Genomic DNA, 19,069 nt, shown 5'->3' with positions numbered 1-19,069 from the left:
CCATCTTAAACATTCACTCTCTGCACCACCATGCATAGTGGTTGCACTGTGTACCATCTTCAAATCACACTGCAGCAATTTGCCAAAGCTCTTTTGACAACATATTCCAAATCTGTGATCTCTACTACGCCAAAGAACAAGGGCAACAGATGCATGGGAACACCAGTATCTGCAAATTCTCTCCAAATCACTCACCATCCTGACTTGGAAATATATCTCTGTTCTTTCACTGTCGCTGGGTCAAAATGCTGGAACTTCCTCCCTAACAGCACTGTGGGTGTACCCACACTACACGGACTGCAATGTTCAAGAAGGCAGCTCATTTCCACCTTCAATAAATGTTGACTTACCAGCCACTGTCTTAACCCAAGAATGATTTTTTTAAAAAGCCAACTTTCATTTAAACATTTATTTTCTAATTGAAAATGAATAACTAACAACATGCAGCCTCTTAGATATCATAAACCTGAGACATACACAAAATATAGATTTCTATATGGCATGCTTGTAAATAAAACAAAAGATAAGTATTAAGCTACTTCTTTAAAAACATGCAGTTTAATTATTTGGCTTTTTTTGTTATTGCTTTTGGCAGAGCCAGACATCTAGCTTTGGGCACATGCTCCAGACATTCAACTTATTTGGCATTAGTTTTATCTTTCGAATCTTTGGTATGTCCACTTAAAAAGCCTATAAGGACACTTGATGATGCTAAGTTGGGACCTAGCACCTGAGTTAGCACCTTGCTGCCAAGAGTAACAGAATCCGAACACTGCATGTACAACATTGTTCAGTTTTTCCAGATGTACTGGAGACCAAAGAGTTCGCAGGATGATGTTGAAGAACTGTTGAGTTCTTTATTTTTCCTTTACCTGATATGGAGGGATACTATCGGCCTTTGTTCAACTATTCCATTCACTAGCTCCTATCCACCTTGCCTGTGAACTGACATTTGAGCCAGATAATTTTGCAAACTACAGCAGAGCACTTGGTTGTCATCTGCAACCAATTTTGCAGTGAGTGCCAGGGTTCTGACATTAGGTGCATGTTGCATATGCTCTGCCAATAACTGGTTTGTGTTGCAAAACCAATTTTTGCTCGAGTTTTATTTTAACAAAGCATTTTCAACAATCTCATCTAAACACCAAATTAATGATCGTTGTTTTGAGAAATTACAAATCACAAAGAAGCACATTGAAAATATATTACTGAAGTGAGTCCAGGTTAAATGTAGATTGAAGCTTAAAGTGTTACAAAATTGTTGTGCCATTGAGATGATTGTGCTTATATCAGCAGCGCCACAGTTTCACAGCAAAGCTTTGATGTCTGTGACCTAAGATTAGCACAGTTATTTGAGAAGGTGATATTATGAAATGGTGGATGCTACTTTTTTTGCCTTTGGAAAGTATTGATGGATTAATATGACCCATTCGTAGCCACATGACTGATTCAATCCTCTGCATAAACATGTTAACTATAGTAAGGCACTGTTTTGAGACCTGAAAAGAGCTGGCAGATCTGCATTACATTGCCAGCTTCGCATTGCTCTCTAGCATCTAAATTTTAGTTGAAATTCAATCTTTATAATGAGCTGATACATTAATTTGTTAGGAAAAAGTTTTATCATAGCAGTATCGTATCTGGTGTTGCATTAAACATTTGTATACAAAAAAGCATGCATGGTGTGCCCTTCCTGTCCCTACTTTGCATAACACTTTTTAATATCTACATTTATTTAATGAAAGGAGGACTCTAAAGAAATATCATTTTTGTGATTTGTTATTTCCACAAAATTGCCTTCTTACAGTCCTAGCACATAGGGCCCTATTTTATCATTTTGATTCTAAGTGCTGGGGGGACTTGAAAAAGGGAGTGTTTCAGATCTGATTTTTAGACTCATTCTCAGGCGCCCCTATGCGCCCCCCCCCCCCCCCCCCCCCCCCCCCCCACCTCCCCTACCCGCCGCCCAACGATCTCAAGCAGAGAGCCATCGGATACTAGGCACTTACTGACTGGAGTGCCCGAATCGGACTTTTGTCGAGCATGTCTGTTTCGCGCTGATTCTGGATGGGCGAACGCAGTGGTAAAGGGGGAAGTGCCGGTAAGGTTGGGCGTGCAGCCCATTAAGTCAATTTAAATGCATGCAAATGCATTTAAATGGCTGACATGCCCGTTTCGGGCACGGTCCCGATCACAGCCATTTTCGGGCCTTGGTAAAGGGGGAACTGGTGCAGAGGCGGGCGCGGATCACGCTACTCACCTCACACCCGACTTTACCAAATTTTCATGCCCGTAAATGGGCATAACCTGATGCTAAAATTGGGCTCTATACCCTTTTCTTATTTCACCATAAATATTACTATCGACATCAAATTGATGACAAAAAACTTCACAATTCATTTCATGTTTGTTTAACAATTAACTTTCTGAATTAGGAATAATCCTCATGCTCTTTTACATATCCGAGTGTTCCTTGGGTATATTCTCAGCGGCTACAGCTTGGGAACTTGAATACTGCTGAGCTTCCACGAAGCACTCTTCAGATGACTGTAATGAGTGGCCTGGATGAGGGCGTAGAAGGATGGGTTAGTAAATTTGCGAATGACACTAAAGTCGGTGGAGTTGTGGACAGTGCGGAAGGATGTTGCAGGTTACAGGGGGACATAGATAAGCTCCAGAACTGGGCTGAGAGGTGGCAAATGGAGTTTAATGCGGAAAAGTGTGAGGTGATTCACTTTGGAAGGAGTAACAGGAATACAGAGTATTGGGCTAATGGTAAGATACTTGGTCGTGTGGATGAGCAGAGAGATCTCGGTGTCCATGTGCATAGATCCCTGAAAGTTGGCACCCAGGTTGATAGGGTTGTTAAGAAGGCATACAAGAAAGCTAAGTGTGTTAGCTTTTATTGGTGGAGGGATTGAGTTTCGGAGCCATGAGGTCATGTTGCAGCTGTACAAAACTCTGGTGCGGCCGCACTTGGAGTATTGCATACAGTTCTGGTCGCCGCATTATAGGAAGGATGTGGAAGCATTGGAAAGGGTGCAGAGGAGATTTACTAGGATGTTGCCTGGTATGGTGGGAAGGTCTTATGAGGAAAGGCTGAGGGACTTGAGGCTGTTTTCGTTAGAGAGAAGAAGGTTAAGAGGTGACTTAATGGAGGCATACAAGATGATCAGAGGATTAGATAGGGTGGATAGTGAGAGCCTTTTTCCTCGGATGGTGATGGCTAGCACGAGGGGACATAGCTTTAAATTGAGGGGTGATAGATATAGGACAGATGTCAGAGATAGGCTCTTCACTCAGAGAGTAGTAAGGGCGTGGAATGCCCTGCCTGCAACAGTAGTGGACTCGCCAACATTAAGGGTATTTAAATGGTCATTGGATAAACATATGGATGATATTGGAATAGAGTAAGTTAGATGGGCTTTAGATTGGTTTCACAGGTCGGCGCAACATTGAGGACCGAAGGGCCTGTACTGCGCTGTAATGTTCTCTGTTCTAGTAGCTTTTTGCCATGTGGAGCCAGCTACAAACTGCATAATGTCAGTATGAGCCAGTTTGGTCTGATTCATCTGGCTATCCACCAAAAAGGAAAAACCAGTAAACTTGGAAATAAAGGGTGGCAGTTAAATCTATCTGAACTAATCATCCTTAAAATGGAACTCCAGTATTACTTGTGCTTCTATTACTGATTTTGCTGGGATTTTGGCTCCTGGTCAAAGAAGTGGGCATGAAGGCAAGGGTAGAAGAGCTCAGAATTATGCTAAGCTCAAAAATTCACAGAGTTGAAAGCTTAAGCTGAGGCCTTTGCTGAGGACTGATCATTCAGGACCTGAAAGAAATAGGTCAGAAAGGTGAGTAAAAATGCAACAAGAGGTGCAATTGGAAGGAGGGGTGGGATCAGTTTTAAAGTTTTAAGTTTATTTATTAGTATCACAAGTAGGCTTACATTAACACTGCAATGAAAATACTGTGAAAATCCCCTGGTCGCCACACTCCGGCACCTGTTCAGCTACACTGAGGGAGAATTTAGCATGGACAATGCACCTAACCAGCACATCTTTCGGACTGTGGGAGGCAACCAGAGCACCCAGAGGAAACCCATGCAAACACAGGGAGAACGTGCAGACTCTGCACAGACAGGGACCCAAGCCGGGAATCAAACCCAGGTCGTAAGGTTGTAAGGCAGCAGTGCTAATCACTGTGCCACCGTGCTGTCCGGAATGTATTCAGGGCGGCAGAGTTCCTGAAGCTCATAACTCTACTCAACTAAAAAGAATGAAAAAAAGAAGAGCTTTGTTAAAAATGTCAGGTTAACCGAAGGAAGAAAGAGAACTGTGACCAAGGCAACTCTGGAGTTAATCGGTGCTGTTGAAGAGAGTTTGAGAGCCTGCATGTGGTGGTATCTCATGTTGAATGTTAATGTCAGGAAGTGGGAAACGCAGTGATTCAAGGAATGCCAGATATCTTGGAGATAATTTGTAATCATGTGTGGATCCAAAACATGAAAAGCAGAATTTCAAGTACAGTTAATAATGAGTTTCAAGTCAGATGGACTTCAACCCGGATAAGTGTGTGGTGATCCATTTTGGCAGATCCAATGGGATGAAGCAGCAATATAATATGAAGGGTACCATTCTTAGCAGTGTAGAGGATCAGAAGGACCTTGGGGTCCGGGTCCATAGGACTCTTAAATCGGCCTCGCAGGTGGAGGATGCGGTCAAGAAGGCGTACGGCGTACTGGCCTTCATTAATCGAGGGATTGAGTTTAGGAGTCGGGAGATAATGCTGCAGCTTTATAGGACCCTGGTTAGACCCCACTTGGAGTACTGCGCGCAGTTCTGGTCACCTCATTACAGGAAAGATGTTGAAGCCATTGAAAGGGTGCAGAGGAGATTTACAAGGATGTTGCCTGGATTGGGGGGCATGCCTTATGAGGATAGGTTGAGGGAGCTTGGTCTCTTCTCCCTGGAGAGACGAAGGATGAGAGGTGACCTGATAGAGGTTTACAAGATGTTGAGAGGTCTGGATAGGGTAGACTCTCAGAGGCTATTTCCAAGGGCTGAAATGGTTGCTACGAGAGGACACAGGTTTAAGGTGCTGGGGAGTAGGTACAGAGGAGATGTCAGGGGTAAGTTTTTCACTCAGAGGGTGGTGGGTGAGTGGAATCGGCTGACGTCGGTGGTGGTGGAGGCAAACTCGTTGGGGTCTTTTAAGAGACTTCTGGATGAGTACATGGGATTTAATGGGATTGAGGGCTATAGATAGGCCTAGAGGTGGGGATGTGATCGGCGCAACCTGTGGGCCGAAGGGCCTGTTTGTGCTGTGGCTTTCTATGTTCTATGTTCTATATGTTCTATGTTCTATTTATGGAATGAGTTTACAAGAGGCAAAGCCGATTTACAAATTTATAATGGTTGACAGAGAAGTGCGACAATTTTAATTCATTCATGGGTTGTGGGCATCGCTTGCTAAGTCAGCATTTATTGCCATTCCTAATTGCCCCTGAGAACGTGGTGGTGAGCTGTCTTCTTGAACTATTGCAGTCCATATGGTGTAGGTACACCCGCCATGCTGTTCAGGAGGGAGTTCCAGGATCTTGACCCAGAGACAGAGAAGGAATGGCATGTTGCTTCATATGGAACTTGTAGATGGTGTTGTTCACAATGCATGTGCTGCTAAGGAGCCTTGGTGAGTTCCTGCAATGGCAGTGTCCCTACCTCTGGACCAGAAGCTCTGTGTTCTAGTACGATACCAGGACTTGTTGGCCACTGAAGGAGCATTCGCAACGCAGTTCAACCGGCTGATAATCTGCTCAGGAATTCTTCCACCAGTTCCCAGTCTGTGTGAAGATATCTTTTCAAAAAAAACTGCTGCCACTATGCGTCAGCAGTGGAGGGAGTGAATACTTGAGGATGGGGTGCCAATCAAATTGGCTGCTTTGTCTTGGAAGGTGTTGAGTTTCTGGAGTGTTTTTGGAGTGGCCAAGCTCCTGGAGAGTGTTCCATCATGCTCCTAATTTTTGCCATAGCAATATGAGTAAAGATTTACAAAGTGTGCACAGATATGAACAGATATAAGCTTTTGAAATTAAGATATATAAATTAATGCATTGACATCATTCAAGGATCCCCTATTAATTAGATGAAAATGTTTATGCTTCATCTCAGATGTCTAAATTTGATGTCGATGGCTCAACACAATAGCTAAAGTTGGGGTGGAGGGGGTGGTTTCCATGCTGTGATACTGCTGTAGAGCGAAGGGATGTCAACCCAGGACTATCACTCACCTCAACCAACATAAATTGTCAAAAATAAATGACTAGAGATTGATGACTGTAATTGTCTTGTTTTTAATTATTTACACTTTTGAGTTATAGACCATTGGTGTTGGATTACTCTGCTTTTAATTCATTTTAATTTCACATTGCTGGTTTATCTACTTTCATAGGTTTTATTTTGGAGCATATACTTTAGACTTATTTTGCATTTAGCAAAATGTTTATTCACATTAACAAAGCATGTGGCCAGTCCATTACTTCTCTCAGTAACTTAAATATGTATATGTCCAAAGTGTAATAAAATTAGTTATATAACAAGAGCTTTTCAAAATCATGAAGGGTCTGGACAGAGTAGTCGGAGAGAAACCTCCCGGTGGAGCAAGAATTGAAACTAGAGGTAATCTATTTAAAGAGATTGGCAAAAAACACGGAGGCGACATGAGGAAATACTTTTTTTTCACAACAAGTAATCAGGATCTGGAATGCAATATGTGAGAATGTGACGGAGGCAAATTCAGTCATGCCTCCCAAATCTGAAGAGAAAAGAATTTCCAGGGCTATGGGGAAAAGGCAGCAAAGCTGGGTTTCTCTTACAGAACAAAGAACAATACAGCACAGGAACAGGCCATTCGGCCCTCCAAGCCCGTGCCGCTCCCTGGTCCAAACTAGACCATTCTTTTGTATCCCTCCATTCCCACTCCATTCATGTGGCTATCTAGATAAGTCTTAAACATTCCCAGTGTGTCTGCCTCCACCAGCTTGCCCGGCAGCGCATTCCAGGCCCCCACCACCCTCTGTGTAAAATACGTCCTTCTGATATCCGTGTTAAACCTCCCCCCCCCCCTCACCTTGAACCTATGACCCCTCGTGAACGTCACCACTGACCTGGGAAAAAGCTTCCCACCGTTCACCCTATCTATGCCTTTCATAATTTTATACACCTCTATTAGGTCACCCCTCATCCTCCGTCTTTCCAGTGAGAACAACCCCAGTTTACCCAATGTCTCCTCATAACTAAGCTCTTCCATACCAGGCAACATCCTGGTACACCTTCTTGCACTCTCTCTAACGCCTCCACGTCCTTCTGGTAGTGTGGCGACCAGAACTGGGCGCAGTATTCCAAATGCGGCCGAACCAACGTTCTATACAACTGCAACATCAGACCCCAACTTTTATACTCTATGCCCCGTCCTATAAAGGCAAGCATGCCATATGCCTTATTCACTACCTTCTCCACCTGTGATGTCACCTTCAAGGACCTGTGGACTTGCACTCCCAGGTCCCTCTGCGTATCTACACCCTTTATGGTTCTGCCATTTATCGTATAGCTCCCCCCTACGTTAGTTCTACCAAAATGCATCACTTCGCATTTATCTGGATTGAACTCTATCTGCCACTTCTTTGCCCAAATTTCCAGCCTATCTATATCCTTCTGTAGCCTCTGACAATGTTCCTCACTATCTGCAAGTCCAGCCATTTTCGTGTCGTCCGCAAACTTACTGATCACTCCAGTTACACCTTCTCCCAGATCGTTTATATAAATCACAAACAGCAGAGGTGCCAATACAGAGCCCTGCGGAACAGCACTAGTCACAGGCATCCAGCCGGAAAAAGACCCTTCCACTACCACCCTCTGTCTTCTGAGACCAAGCCAGTTCTCCACCCATCTAGCCACCTCCCCCTTTATCCCATGAGATCCAACCTTTTTCACCAACCTACCATGAGGGACTTTGTCAAACGCTTTACTAAAGTTCATATAGACGACATCCACGGCCCTTCCCTCGTCAACCATTCTAGTCACTTCTTCAGAAAACTCCACCAGGTTAGTGAGGCAGGACCTCTCACAAAACCATGCTGACTATCGTTAATGAGTTTATTCCTTTCTAAATGCGCATACAGAAAGCCGGTACAAACATAGTGGGCTGAATGACTTCCTTCCATGTTGTTACCATTTTATGAAGTAAATGGTTAATATTATACAAGAGAAGCAGAGCAGGGATTTTGTACATAATTAGACTTGCTGCAGAAGTTTTCAATAAATTATATCTTACCGTCAGCAAAAGAATATAATAACTTAATTATTGCAAATGTGAATGTTTCATCTACCTCACAGACCACATTAATTCTGCCTCCTCTGGTTATCTCTCTTAATTGCTTGTGGTGGAAAGGAAATGTATTTTTAACTTATTAGACAGCTGTCGGTTCTCTGTTATTGAACGTTTTGGCAGTTCTACCCCTTATAAGTTTTAAGTCACAAAATTAAGTTACAGCTATAAGATTCCTCTCTTTTCAGTCAAGATGTGCACATCAATGTATTGCCTAAAAAGGGGGATCCACTTGTAGTTTAGAAGGAAATTACTTATTTTTAAAGCAAAATAAATTTTTAGAGGGCGATCTTACCGGCTCATCACACCAGTCAATGGGCCTCGTACACATTAACTCTGGGGGATGGCTAGCTTAGTACTGGGTTAGAGATGGATTTGGGGGGGTGGGGTTGGCGGGGGGGCAGTACTCGCAGCTCTTGTGAGGGGGTGCAGATGTGCAACCATGCAGACGGCCTCAAGATCGCGGGGGTGAGGTCCACATGTGGCATGGGACATCCACAGTGATAGGTTCAGGTAGGAGGACAGAAATGTCCAAAACAAACACAATGGACTCCAGGGCCACTGGGGGAGGCAGGAGAGTGACTGCGTGGTCTTCCAGGTTGATTGGAAGAACATGAACAGTGACAAGAGGATGGGCCAAAGCTGGTCTGGTAGTAGCAATACAGCACCACCAAGTTCAATGATGATCTGTGTTCGGCAAGGGTGAATACTGAGGTGGCATGGTCCAGTGTGGAGAAATCTGGAAAAATGGCCATCCTTAGCGGTGCTCATAGATGTAGGAATCAGAGTAACTTTTTATATCAGAGTCCAGAGACGTGCTGGTTAGGTGCATTGGCCATGCTAAATTCTCCCTCAGTGTATCCAAACGGGTCAGAGTGTGGCGACTCGGGGATTTTCACAGTAACCTCATTGCAGTGTGAATGTAAGCCTACTTGTGAGTAATATATAAACTTTAAAAAACTGTATATGTTAAGGCTGGGAGATGAGATTGGAAGCCCTGGATCCATCTAAGGGTTAGGTGTGCGAAGATGATGGAAACTTCAACATGATTTGTTGGTTCAATTCTTTTTCCATCCCTTTGACAAATGGAAACCTCAACAATAGCTGCCACTTGTCTTTTAAATCAGGCTTGATACTTGCCTATGTCCTGCCTCCTTCCTGTGCCTGTTGCCGTAAATTGGGTGGTTGGTGACTCTCGGCCAATAAAGCTTCTTCCCATATGGAAACAATGCTGACGTAGTGCAGGATTGGGACCTGCGCGGACACATGACGCCTTCCTAAACTAGACCTTTTGCCCTTATGCAGTCCATATCCCTCTATTCCCTGCCTATTCATGTATCTGTCAAGATGCCTCTTAAAAGTTGCTATTGTATTTGCTTCTATCACCTCCTTTGGAGGTGACTGCAACTTCAGGGTTCTGACCCCTGAATGGAAATCTCACCCATGCAGAGTGCATTAGGTGTGCACTGTAAATATTTGAGGAAGTGTAGTTACTGTGTCAATTTGGCAGATTGGAGCCAAGTTGTGAACAGCAAGGCCCCAAATCAACACATGAGATAAACAATTTAATTGTTTAATATTGGGAGAACACTTTGTTCTTTAAATAGTGCCATGGCACTAGATTCCGTTCACCTTGATAAGCAATTAGAACCTTAATTTAGTATCTCAATCCAAAGATGACATCTTTGACAATGTAACACTTCTTCAGCACTGCACTCTAATATCAACCTAATACATGTACTCAAGTCCTGGAGTGGCAGTTGAAACCTTGACTGTATGATTATTTTGTATTTGAAAAAATGTGAATAAAAAGAGATCAATGCAGTTCGAGTAATTGGAAATGTCCGATAATCAATGTTTTTGTTTTCCTACATGAGTATGTGTATATGAGAGAGATTGTGGACTCTGATGTCATCTGGTCCTTTTTCTTTCAGGGTATAGCTCCACGACTGGAATTCTCAACAACTTCAATAATCAAAGAATGTCCACAAGACTTTGTGCAAATAGAATATGAGGTAAGCCTTGATTAATTGTATTACAGGTTAAAATAACTTATTCAGTTCAGATCACCACATGCATTACTGATTTTATTTTTAAAAAATTGACTGAGATTTGTTCTGTTGGCACTGAGAATGGAGTAATTATAAGAATGTTTTTCAGCATTTCTTACAAAATATATATCTGTTGTGAAGGCCACAGGGAACCGTCAATAGATCTCCCTATGGACCTTGTGGAATACGAGCTCCCCTATGAGACGAGTGGCGGCTCGCCTGAAAAGGAAAGAGAAGCGGGGGTTTAAAATCAGCTGGCTCCACTCAGTCCGGCAGTTGAAAGATTTGGGGCTGACCTACACTCTGTAGCCGCAGAACTCACTGTAAACAAAGGATGATGGTGATAGGAAGAACAGTGGAGCATAGGAATAGGCCCTTCGGATCACCAACCTGCACGGACACATGACGCCTTTCTAAACTAGACCTTTTGCCCTTATGCAGTCCATATCCCTCTATTCCCTGCCTATTCATGTATCTGTCAAGATGCCTCTTAAAAGTTGCTATTTTATTTGCTTCTATCACCTCCTTTGGTAGCGCATTCAGGCATTTACCACCCTCTGTGTAAAACAAATTTGCCCCTCACATCTCCAAACTTTTACTTAAACTCCATTTTATACATGCCTCTCATAATTTTGTAAACTTCTATCAGGTCCCCCTTCAGCCTCCAACATTCAAGTGAAAACAAACTAAGTTTGTCCAATCTCTCCTCATAGCTAATACCCTCCAAACCTGGCAACATCCTGGTAAACCTTTTCTGTACCTTCTCCAAAGCCTCCACATCCTTCTGGTAGTGTGGCGACCAGAACTGTACACAATAATTTCAAATATGGCCTAACCAAGTTCTATACAACTGCAACATGACATGCCAATTTTTATACTCTGTGCCCCGACCGATGAAGGCAAGCATGCCATGTGCTTTCTTGACCACCTTATCTACTTGTGTTGCCATTTTGAAGGAACTGTAGACCTGTACGATTAGATCCCTCTGTATATTAATGCTTCTAAGGGTTTTGCCATTTACTGTATACTTCTCTCCTGCATTAGACCTTCCAAAATGCATCACCTCTTGATAAATACCCCATGCCCTGGATTGAAGATCTGTACGGCAGGTTAACTGGGAGGCCAAACATTTTCGAAGTTGGACATGAGCTATGTGTATCTCCGACTTGAATTGGACGAGCCTTCCCAAAGTATGTGACAATTAATACACACAAAGGCCTACACAAGTATAATCGCCTGCCCTTTGGGGTCTCGTCTGCATGCACCATTTTTCAAGGGGTATCTCCCTTAGCGGTGTACCTGGAAGAGGCCTTCCAGCGATTCTCAGAGGTTGGGGTATGCCTGAAAAGGGAAAAATGTGTCTTCCAAGCAAGTGCCGTGTCCTATTTGTGCCATCGGGTAGATAGCAAGGGCCTTCATCCAGTGGGGGATAAGGTGAGGGTCATTAAGGAGGAGCCAACTCCAAGGAACCCCACAGGATTGAAATCCTTCCTGGTGTTAGTGAATTATTAAAGGAAGTTTATTCTGAGTTTAGCTTCTTTGCTGGCCCTCCTGCATGCCCTACTAAAGCAACATCAAAGGTGATCTTGAGGATGGGTGCCGCAGCTGGAGACTTTCGACAGTAAACAGCAATTTCTGTCTTCTAATTTATTGGCCCATTTTGACCCCAAAAAGAACTTTATCTTGACATGCAATGCCTCCCTTTACGTAGTTGGGGTGGTATTGCCACATTGCTGGAGAGATAGAACAAATATTTGCGTAAATATCTAGGACTCTCTCAGACGCTGAGCGGAGGTATTCCCAGATTGAGAAAGAGGAGTTGGCAGTTGTCTTCGGCGTTAAAAAGTTCCATCAATACATCTACGGTAGATGCTTCATCATAGTAACTGATCATATCCATTGCTGGGACTTTTTAAAGACTATGCAATACCCCCATTGTCTCCACCCAGCTACAGTGTTGGGCCTTGTTATTGGTGGCTTATGAATATCTCCTAGAGCACAGCCCCGGGACTGTTGACGCACCGAGTCGTCTGGCGTGCCCATAAACCCAGCTTCGCTATCAGCAGTAGAAGGGGTTGTGATGACCCTCAATGTTTTGGACACCTTGCCAATCTCTGCAAGGCTAATCAAGGCCTGGGCACAAAAAGACCCAGCCCTGTCTAAATTAAAAAAACATAATATTACATGGGGGAGTTAAAGGACAGCCCTCAGATGAAATGAAACACTATTAGACAAAGAAAGACAAACGCAGCATTGAGGATGGCATCATCCTCTGGGACTCCTGCACAGTTGTCCCTCACCCAGGGCACGTCTGATACTTATAGAATTACACCCGAGCCACCCTGAGATTTTGAAGATGAAAGTGCTAGCCAGGAGCTATGTACAATGGCCAGTTTTGATGCAGACATTAACGACTTGGTCAGAGAATGTGAGTTGTGCCAATAGAATCAAAAACTTTCCCCCTCAGCCTGCCGCATGTATGAAAGTTGCCTGGTAGGCCCTGGGTGCGAGTGCATGTAGACTTCGCCGAGGCTTTTTTGGGCTTCATGTTCTTAATTATAGTTGAGGCACATTCCAAATGATTTGGGATACCTTGCATGGGTTCTGCCACTTCCCATGCTCCATTGAGAAACTACGACAGAGCTTCTGCACACATTGGATACCTGCAGACCTGGTCTCTGACAATGGTACTGCCTTTACATGCACTGAGTTTCAGAATTTCATGCTTTCCAACAGAACCAAACACATTAGGACAGCACCTGTCATCCGCCATCAAATGGGCTGGCTGAACGAGCAGTGCAGACTTTTAAACTCGGCATGAAGAAACAACCTGCAGCATTGATAGAGACCAAACTGGTGCGATTTTTATTCGACTACAGGACTAGCCCTCACACGAAAGGAATCGCCCCAGCGGAATTGTTAATGGGATGGAGGCTTCGGACAAGATTAAGCCTGTTGTTCCCAAATCTGGCGGGGAGGCTGGAGTCTCAACAAGAAAACCAGAAGAAGAACTCCCCCAGCAGTGCCCCCTCCCACCCATTGCCCGATCGCTGGCTTCCCTCCCTCTGCTTGCGATCTGTATGCAGAGTGGCAGCAGGACCCCCCCACGCCCACCGATTGTCCCCAGAGGCCCTAATGCCGATGGGCAGTGCCAAGGTGTCCCCGAGGCATTGGCACTTTGCCCCTTAAGCAGTGCCGGGGCCACAGGTTGGCACAGCCAAGGTGCCAATGCACAGGGGGCACACCCCCGCCGCCCGACCTTCTGGGGGGCCCTGATTGCCCCCCCTCCACTCCAGTGAGGTCGGTCCACCAGCTCCCCGTTAGTGGGGAGCTACTGTAAACCTCGCTGGAGTGAACTACTCCTGGTGGGTGGAGTGAGGCCTGCGGGGCCCGAAGACCTCAGTTCCGGGCCCGCTAATTATATTTAAATTATATTAAAATGATGTCTTGAATACATTAGGCGGCTCCATGCCTGCTTCTGGCGCAGAGCTGATGGTGCTGGAAATCCGGCACTGGGAGATGTGCTCAGTGTCAGATCCCAGTGCGGATCACGCTAATCTGGCCCCCCTGAAACCTCCCATCCCACTGCGCTAAAAAATCAGCGCTGCAGGATAAGAGAATCGCCCCCATAATTTCCAGTGACTCCACCTGTGTGATTGAATGTGGAAGCCAGGAGGTTGCTGTCTGAAATGCCCTCCTCCTCCAGAAGTTGCCAAGAAGGGAATCTCACAGAGAAACTCATCATTCAAATATACTGACTGGTGTGAAATTGCTGTATTTACTTTATAAATAGATGCACCTTAAACTCACCAGAAAAAATTAGGCTGTATCCATTCCAGCCAAAGTACCCTTTTAATGATATGCCAAATCTTTATTATAACAAACAACCTCCCTTGTTCTAAAACAACTTTTATTAATGTGATGTCTTATTTCTTCAGATATTAATTGTATGGTGATTTTAAATAATATACTTGTCTCTCTCATCTTTCTCTCTTAATCCACTATGTCTCTTTCTCTCTTTTTTGCTTTCTGTACCTAATTTGACATTGAAATCAACATTATAACAGACATTCCCTGAATCAGATTCTGCACTGCTTATTAACAGTTCTTCATTCTAATTGGTTAAGTTGCTTGCCATTTTCATACAGCTCCCAGATGCTCTGTCGAGGGTATGGTACTCTTTAAATAGTTCACTGACAAGAACGAACTTCTTATGCAAAAACTCATGGAAAGTATATATGCAATTGTAATTCACTGCTAAATCCAACCCAGTCAGTTTTATGATCTCTGTAAAAGTTGACATCTTGGTTCAGAAATCTATGTCCCTTTCTGTCTAAAGGAGGTAAATTGCTACCGGGGTCCAATGATCCCTCTAAGCTGTGCGGGTGTGCATAAATCTTAAAGGGAATGTATTGTTCGTGGAATAAAGAGACAATGCGCAAGCACTGTTCCCTTTTAGATGGGCAAATTTGTTGCTGCGCATAAACCTTAAAGGGATTGTGCACTGTAGCTGAACACAACAAACAGAAGTTAGAGGAAACGCTGCTAGGGTCTACTTGTATTTTCTTGTTAGGGCAATTGCCTCATGAATTTTTAGCTGGTTTTCTACCACACACCATATGCATGATCTCTGTGATGTAGCTGGGTTTAAAGTTGTTGATGCACCAGAGGAATCCGTATCTTACACTAGTATGCTCTCTGGGGAGTTCCTAAATGGTTACACAAACAGTGCAGCTCTCTGAGAATGGCAGCTTGTTCTCAGAATGTTCAATCTTGTGACAAGTTAACCCTTTCTACTACTTATTAATAAATTTGCATACAAATTTACAACTTGATGCAAAGCTAAGAAAGTAAAATACTAAGATGAGCCAAATTGTCTTGAGTGTGACTAAAGCCACGGAAACAACAAAGAAACTGATACTGAAAAGAATTATTGGCCAGATCACTTCTATTCTAGAATATCATGGGGTCTCTTATTACTCCAGGATGTGTTTAAATAATTTTGAGGGGATCAAGAGCGGAAAGCGAATAAAAAGCCCATAAGAAAATTTGAAAGAAATATGCGAACAGCAATACGGAAAGGGAAGCACAGCTGCTCTCAACATCAGCAAGCTCAAAGTTTAGGTCTGGAGCAGAGATGAGCTCAATGCACTGGGATTAGGACCATTATCTCCCTCCATTACTGTAATAATTTAAAAGGGAAGACAATTGGAAAATCATATTGGTGTCAAAATAAAATGTTGAATGAAGTTGAACCCAACAGCAGGTTCATTTGTAGCACAAAAAGAAAGCTTTATCAGTGGTGAAGGATAGGTTGTGGTTTATTCACTCAAAGATTAAGAATACAATTGCCATATCCACTTTATAATTAATGTAGGACACCACAATTGGCCAGAAGAATAGAAAAATTAAATTTGAACGCCAATTCCAGCATTTAATAGTTTCTCACCATTTCAAAAAATACTGGACCATAACTTCTGACTAGTGATACAAGAAGATGGCTTATAGGAATTAGAAGAATTAAATTGCCTGCTCATGAAAACTGCAAAACATCTGGTGGCCAGAGCTGCGTGGGGCCTACATTGAAAGACTCCAGCGCAATCTAGCTCCAGTGGATTCAAGGAGGTCACGCACACTTTTTTACTGCACTAGTTGACGTAAAGCAGTTGAGTTTAAAGGGCCCAGTGACAGGCCAGGAAGAAAGATTTAGGTATCGGGGGTCGGCGGGTCAAAAGTTGAGGATGGGGGAGTCGAAGGTCAGGTCCATGGGTCAGATGTGGGATGGGTTGTGTTTGTGGGTCAGGATGGGACTTGGATCAGGTTTGTAGTTCAGTGGGGAAGTGGGACAGGTTTGGGGTGAGGGGTGCAGGCCCGTTTGGGGCGGGGAGGGGAATCTTTGTTGGGGAAAGGGTAGTCCAGGATGGGGCGGGTGGGTGGGCGATGTGTGGGACTCCCATGGGGATATTGGTCTGGGTGTTTACAATACTTAAGAGGTTTTAATTCTTCTCGCTTTTTCAGAGTAACTATTGGTATAACCCTGGCAGAAACATCCGAAATTTGCAATTCAAATCACATTTTCGGATAATTCCCAGCACAGGGCAATTGTCTGGAGGAAGTTAGCACTTGTGAGCCCTTACCTGTGATGTTCAGAGAGAGATTCCTCAGCATATCTTTGGTGTCCCCCCAGATTTGTCACTGGGGAGCTCAGACATTATGGCCCGTTGTGATTTTCTGTTTTTCCTTCCAATGTGAATATCTTCACATTTCCCTACAATATACTCATCAGCCATCTTATTGCCTAATCACTTATCTGTGTCCCTCTGCAGAATCTGGGCCCAATTTTACCATCGCATTGCGCCTGTTTTTGGGCTGAAAGCTTGGTAAAGTCGGGCATGAGGCGATCCGCGCCAGTTCCCCCTTTACACCCGAAACGGACATGATGGCTGTTTAAATACATTTGCATGCATTTAAATTGACCTAATGGGCTGCACGCCCAACTTTACCAGTACTTCCCCCTTTACCACCGCATACGCCCATCCAGAATCAGCACGAAACAGACATGCTTCATAGATTCGGGCGCTCCAGTTAGTGAAGAGGTAGGTGCCTAGCGTCCAACTGATCTCTGCCTGAGATTGGTGGGGGAGGGGGTGGGGGCGGGGGGAAGGCGGGTCTGCTGCCACTCTGCTTGAGATCGTGGGGGGGGTGGGGGGATGGAAGGGGGTCCGCTGCCACTCTGCCTGAGATCAGTGGAGGGAAAGGGGGTGTCCACTGCCACTCTGCCTGTGATCAGTGAGGGAGAAGGGGTGTCTGGTGCCATTCTGCCTGAGATCAGGGGAGGGTAAGGGGGGTCCGCTGCTGCTCTGCTTGATATCGGTGGGGGGAGGGGGAGAAGGGGGGTCTGCTGCCACTCTGCCTGAGATTAGTGGGGGTGAAGAGGGATCCGCTGCCACTCTGCCAGATATCAGTGGTGGGAAAGGGGGGGTCCGCTGCCACTCTGCCTGAGATCACTGGAGGGAAACAGGGGTCCATTGCCACTCTGCTTGGTATTGGTGGGGGGAGGGGGGTCTGCTGCCACTCTGCCTGAGATCGGTAGGGGGGAGGGGCCTGTGATCAGTCTGGGTGGCAGGGGGTGGGGGGATAAGGGGGTCAGTAATGATGTGGGGGTGGGGCAATATCTGTGGGGACCAGGGGGAGGCATTATCCGGCCCAGGAGGGCTGTGGCACGGGACCGTTATTCTATCATTTTTTTTCTGCGCATGCGCAGTTGGAGGCACCGATCAGAGCTGCAGGGTTTTCGGCGCGTTCTGCACGTGATTCAGAATCACTGATATTGCGAGTGGGGGGCACCTGAGAATGGGTCTAAAAGTCAGATCTGAAACACTCCCAGTTTCAAGTCCGCTCAGCACTTAGAATCAAAATGGTAAAATAGGGCCCTCTGAGACCGACAGCTTACTTTCCCATCTAGCTTGGTATCTTCAGGAAACGTAGATATATTACACTCGGTTCCTTCTTTCAATTAATAAATCAGCCAGCTTCCATCTATGTAAGATAGGGCAGGATTTTCCAGCTGCGTTCGCCCCATAACCGGAAAATCCTGTCGGAGGTCAACGGACCTTTCCATGGTCCACCCCTCGCCCACTACGGTTCCCGTGGTGGGCAGAACGGGAACATTCGCCCCATAGTTTCATATGCTTCACTTTTGCTGTTGACTGAAGATAACAGCTGGTGAGAAGAAATTCTGTAACAAGTGCTGCATATGACCTGGTTGTCAGATATTGTCATGGGGTGCTGTTTTCGACATTGCTACCTGGTGTCAAGCTGCTGTCACCAGTGATTGTCATGCGTCATGTGGCGTACATCAGCCTATAGGTAATTTTTGAAAATTCTTTCTCTGAATGTGAGCATCGCCAACTAGGCCAGCATTTTATTGCCCTTGAAAAGATGGTGGTGAGCTGCTTTCTTGAACCACTGCAGTCCATGTGGTGTTGGTACTTCCATGGTGCTGTTAGGGAGGGAGTTCCAGAATTTTGACCTTGTGACTTTAAAGGGATGGCAATACAGTTCTAAGCCAGGCTGATTTGTAGCTTGAAGGGGAACAAAGAACAAGGAACAGTACAGCACAGGAAACAGGCCCTTCGGCCCTCCAAGCCTGTGCCGCTCATTGGTCCAACTAGACCATTCGTTTGTATCCCTCCATTCCCAGACTGCTCATGTGACTATCCAGGTAAGTCTTAAACGATGTCAGCGTGTCTGCCTCCACCACCCTACTTGGCAGCGCATTCCAGGCCCCCACCACTCTGTGTAAAAAACGTCCCTCTGATATCTGATTTATACCTTGCCCCTCTCACCTTGAGCCCGTGACCCCTCGTGATCATCACCTCCGCCCTGGGAAAAAGCTTCCCACTGTTCACCCTATCTATACCCTTCATAATTTTGTACACCTCTATTAGGTCTCCCCTCATTCTCCATCTTTCCAGGGAGAACAAGCCCAGTTTACCCAATCTCTCCTCATAGCTAAGACCCTCCATACCAGGCAACATCCCAGTAAGTACTGAAGCTGGGGTTGAGCTGGGGGCCAGGGCAAGGCTAGCTAAGAAGAGGGGCACTCTGGAGGAGGATGACCTGAGTGGGCC

The 19,069-nt window shown here is 44.9% G+C and overlaps 1 protein-coding gene across 1 annotated transcript in view; it reads left to right on the top strand.

Annotated features, from left to right (window-relative positions):
• Nucleotides 1–19,069, top strand: part of spata6 (spermatogenesis associated 6) — a 112,738-nt gene that overhangs the window by 44,623 nt on the left and 49,046 nt on the right. The window contains exon 6 of the mRNA XM_078219390.1: nt 10,320–10,400. Within this exon, the coding sequence (XP_078075516.1) occupies nt 10,320–10,400 (81 nt within the window). The remainder of the gene's footprint in view (nt 1–10,319; nt 10,401–19,069) is intronic.

Source organism: Mustelus asterias, chromosome 8, assembly GCF_964213995.1.
Source record: "Mustelus asterias chromosome 8, sMusAst1.hap1.1, whole genome shotgun sequence".
NCBI lineage: Eukaryota > Metazoa > Chordata > Chondrichthyes > Carcharhiniformes > Triakidae > Mustelus > Mustelus asterias.
This window is presented reverse-complemented; position numbering and strand designations above follow the sequence as displayed.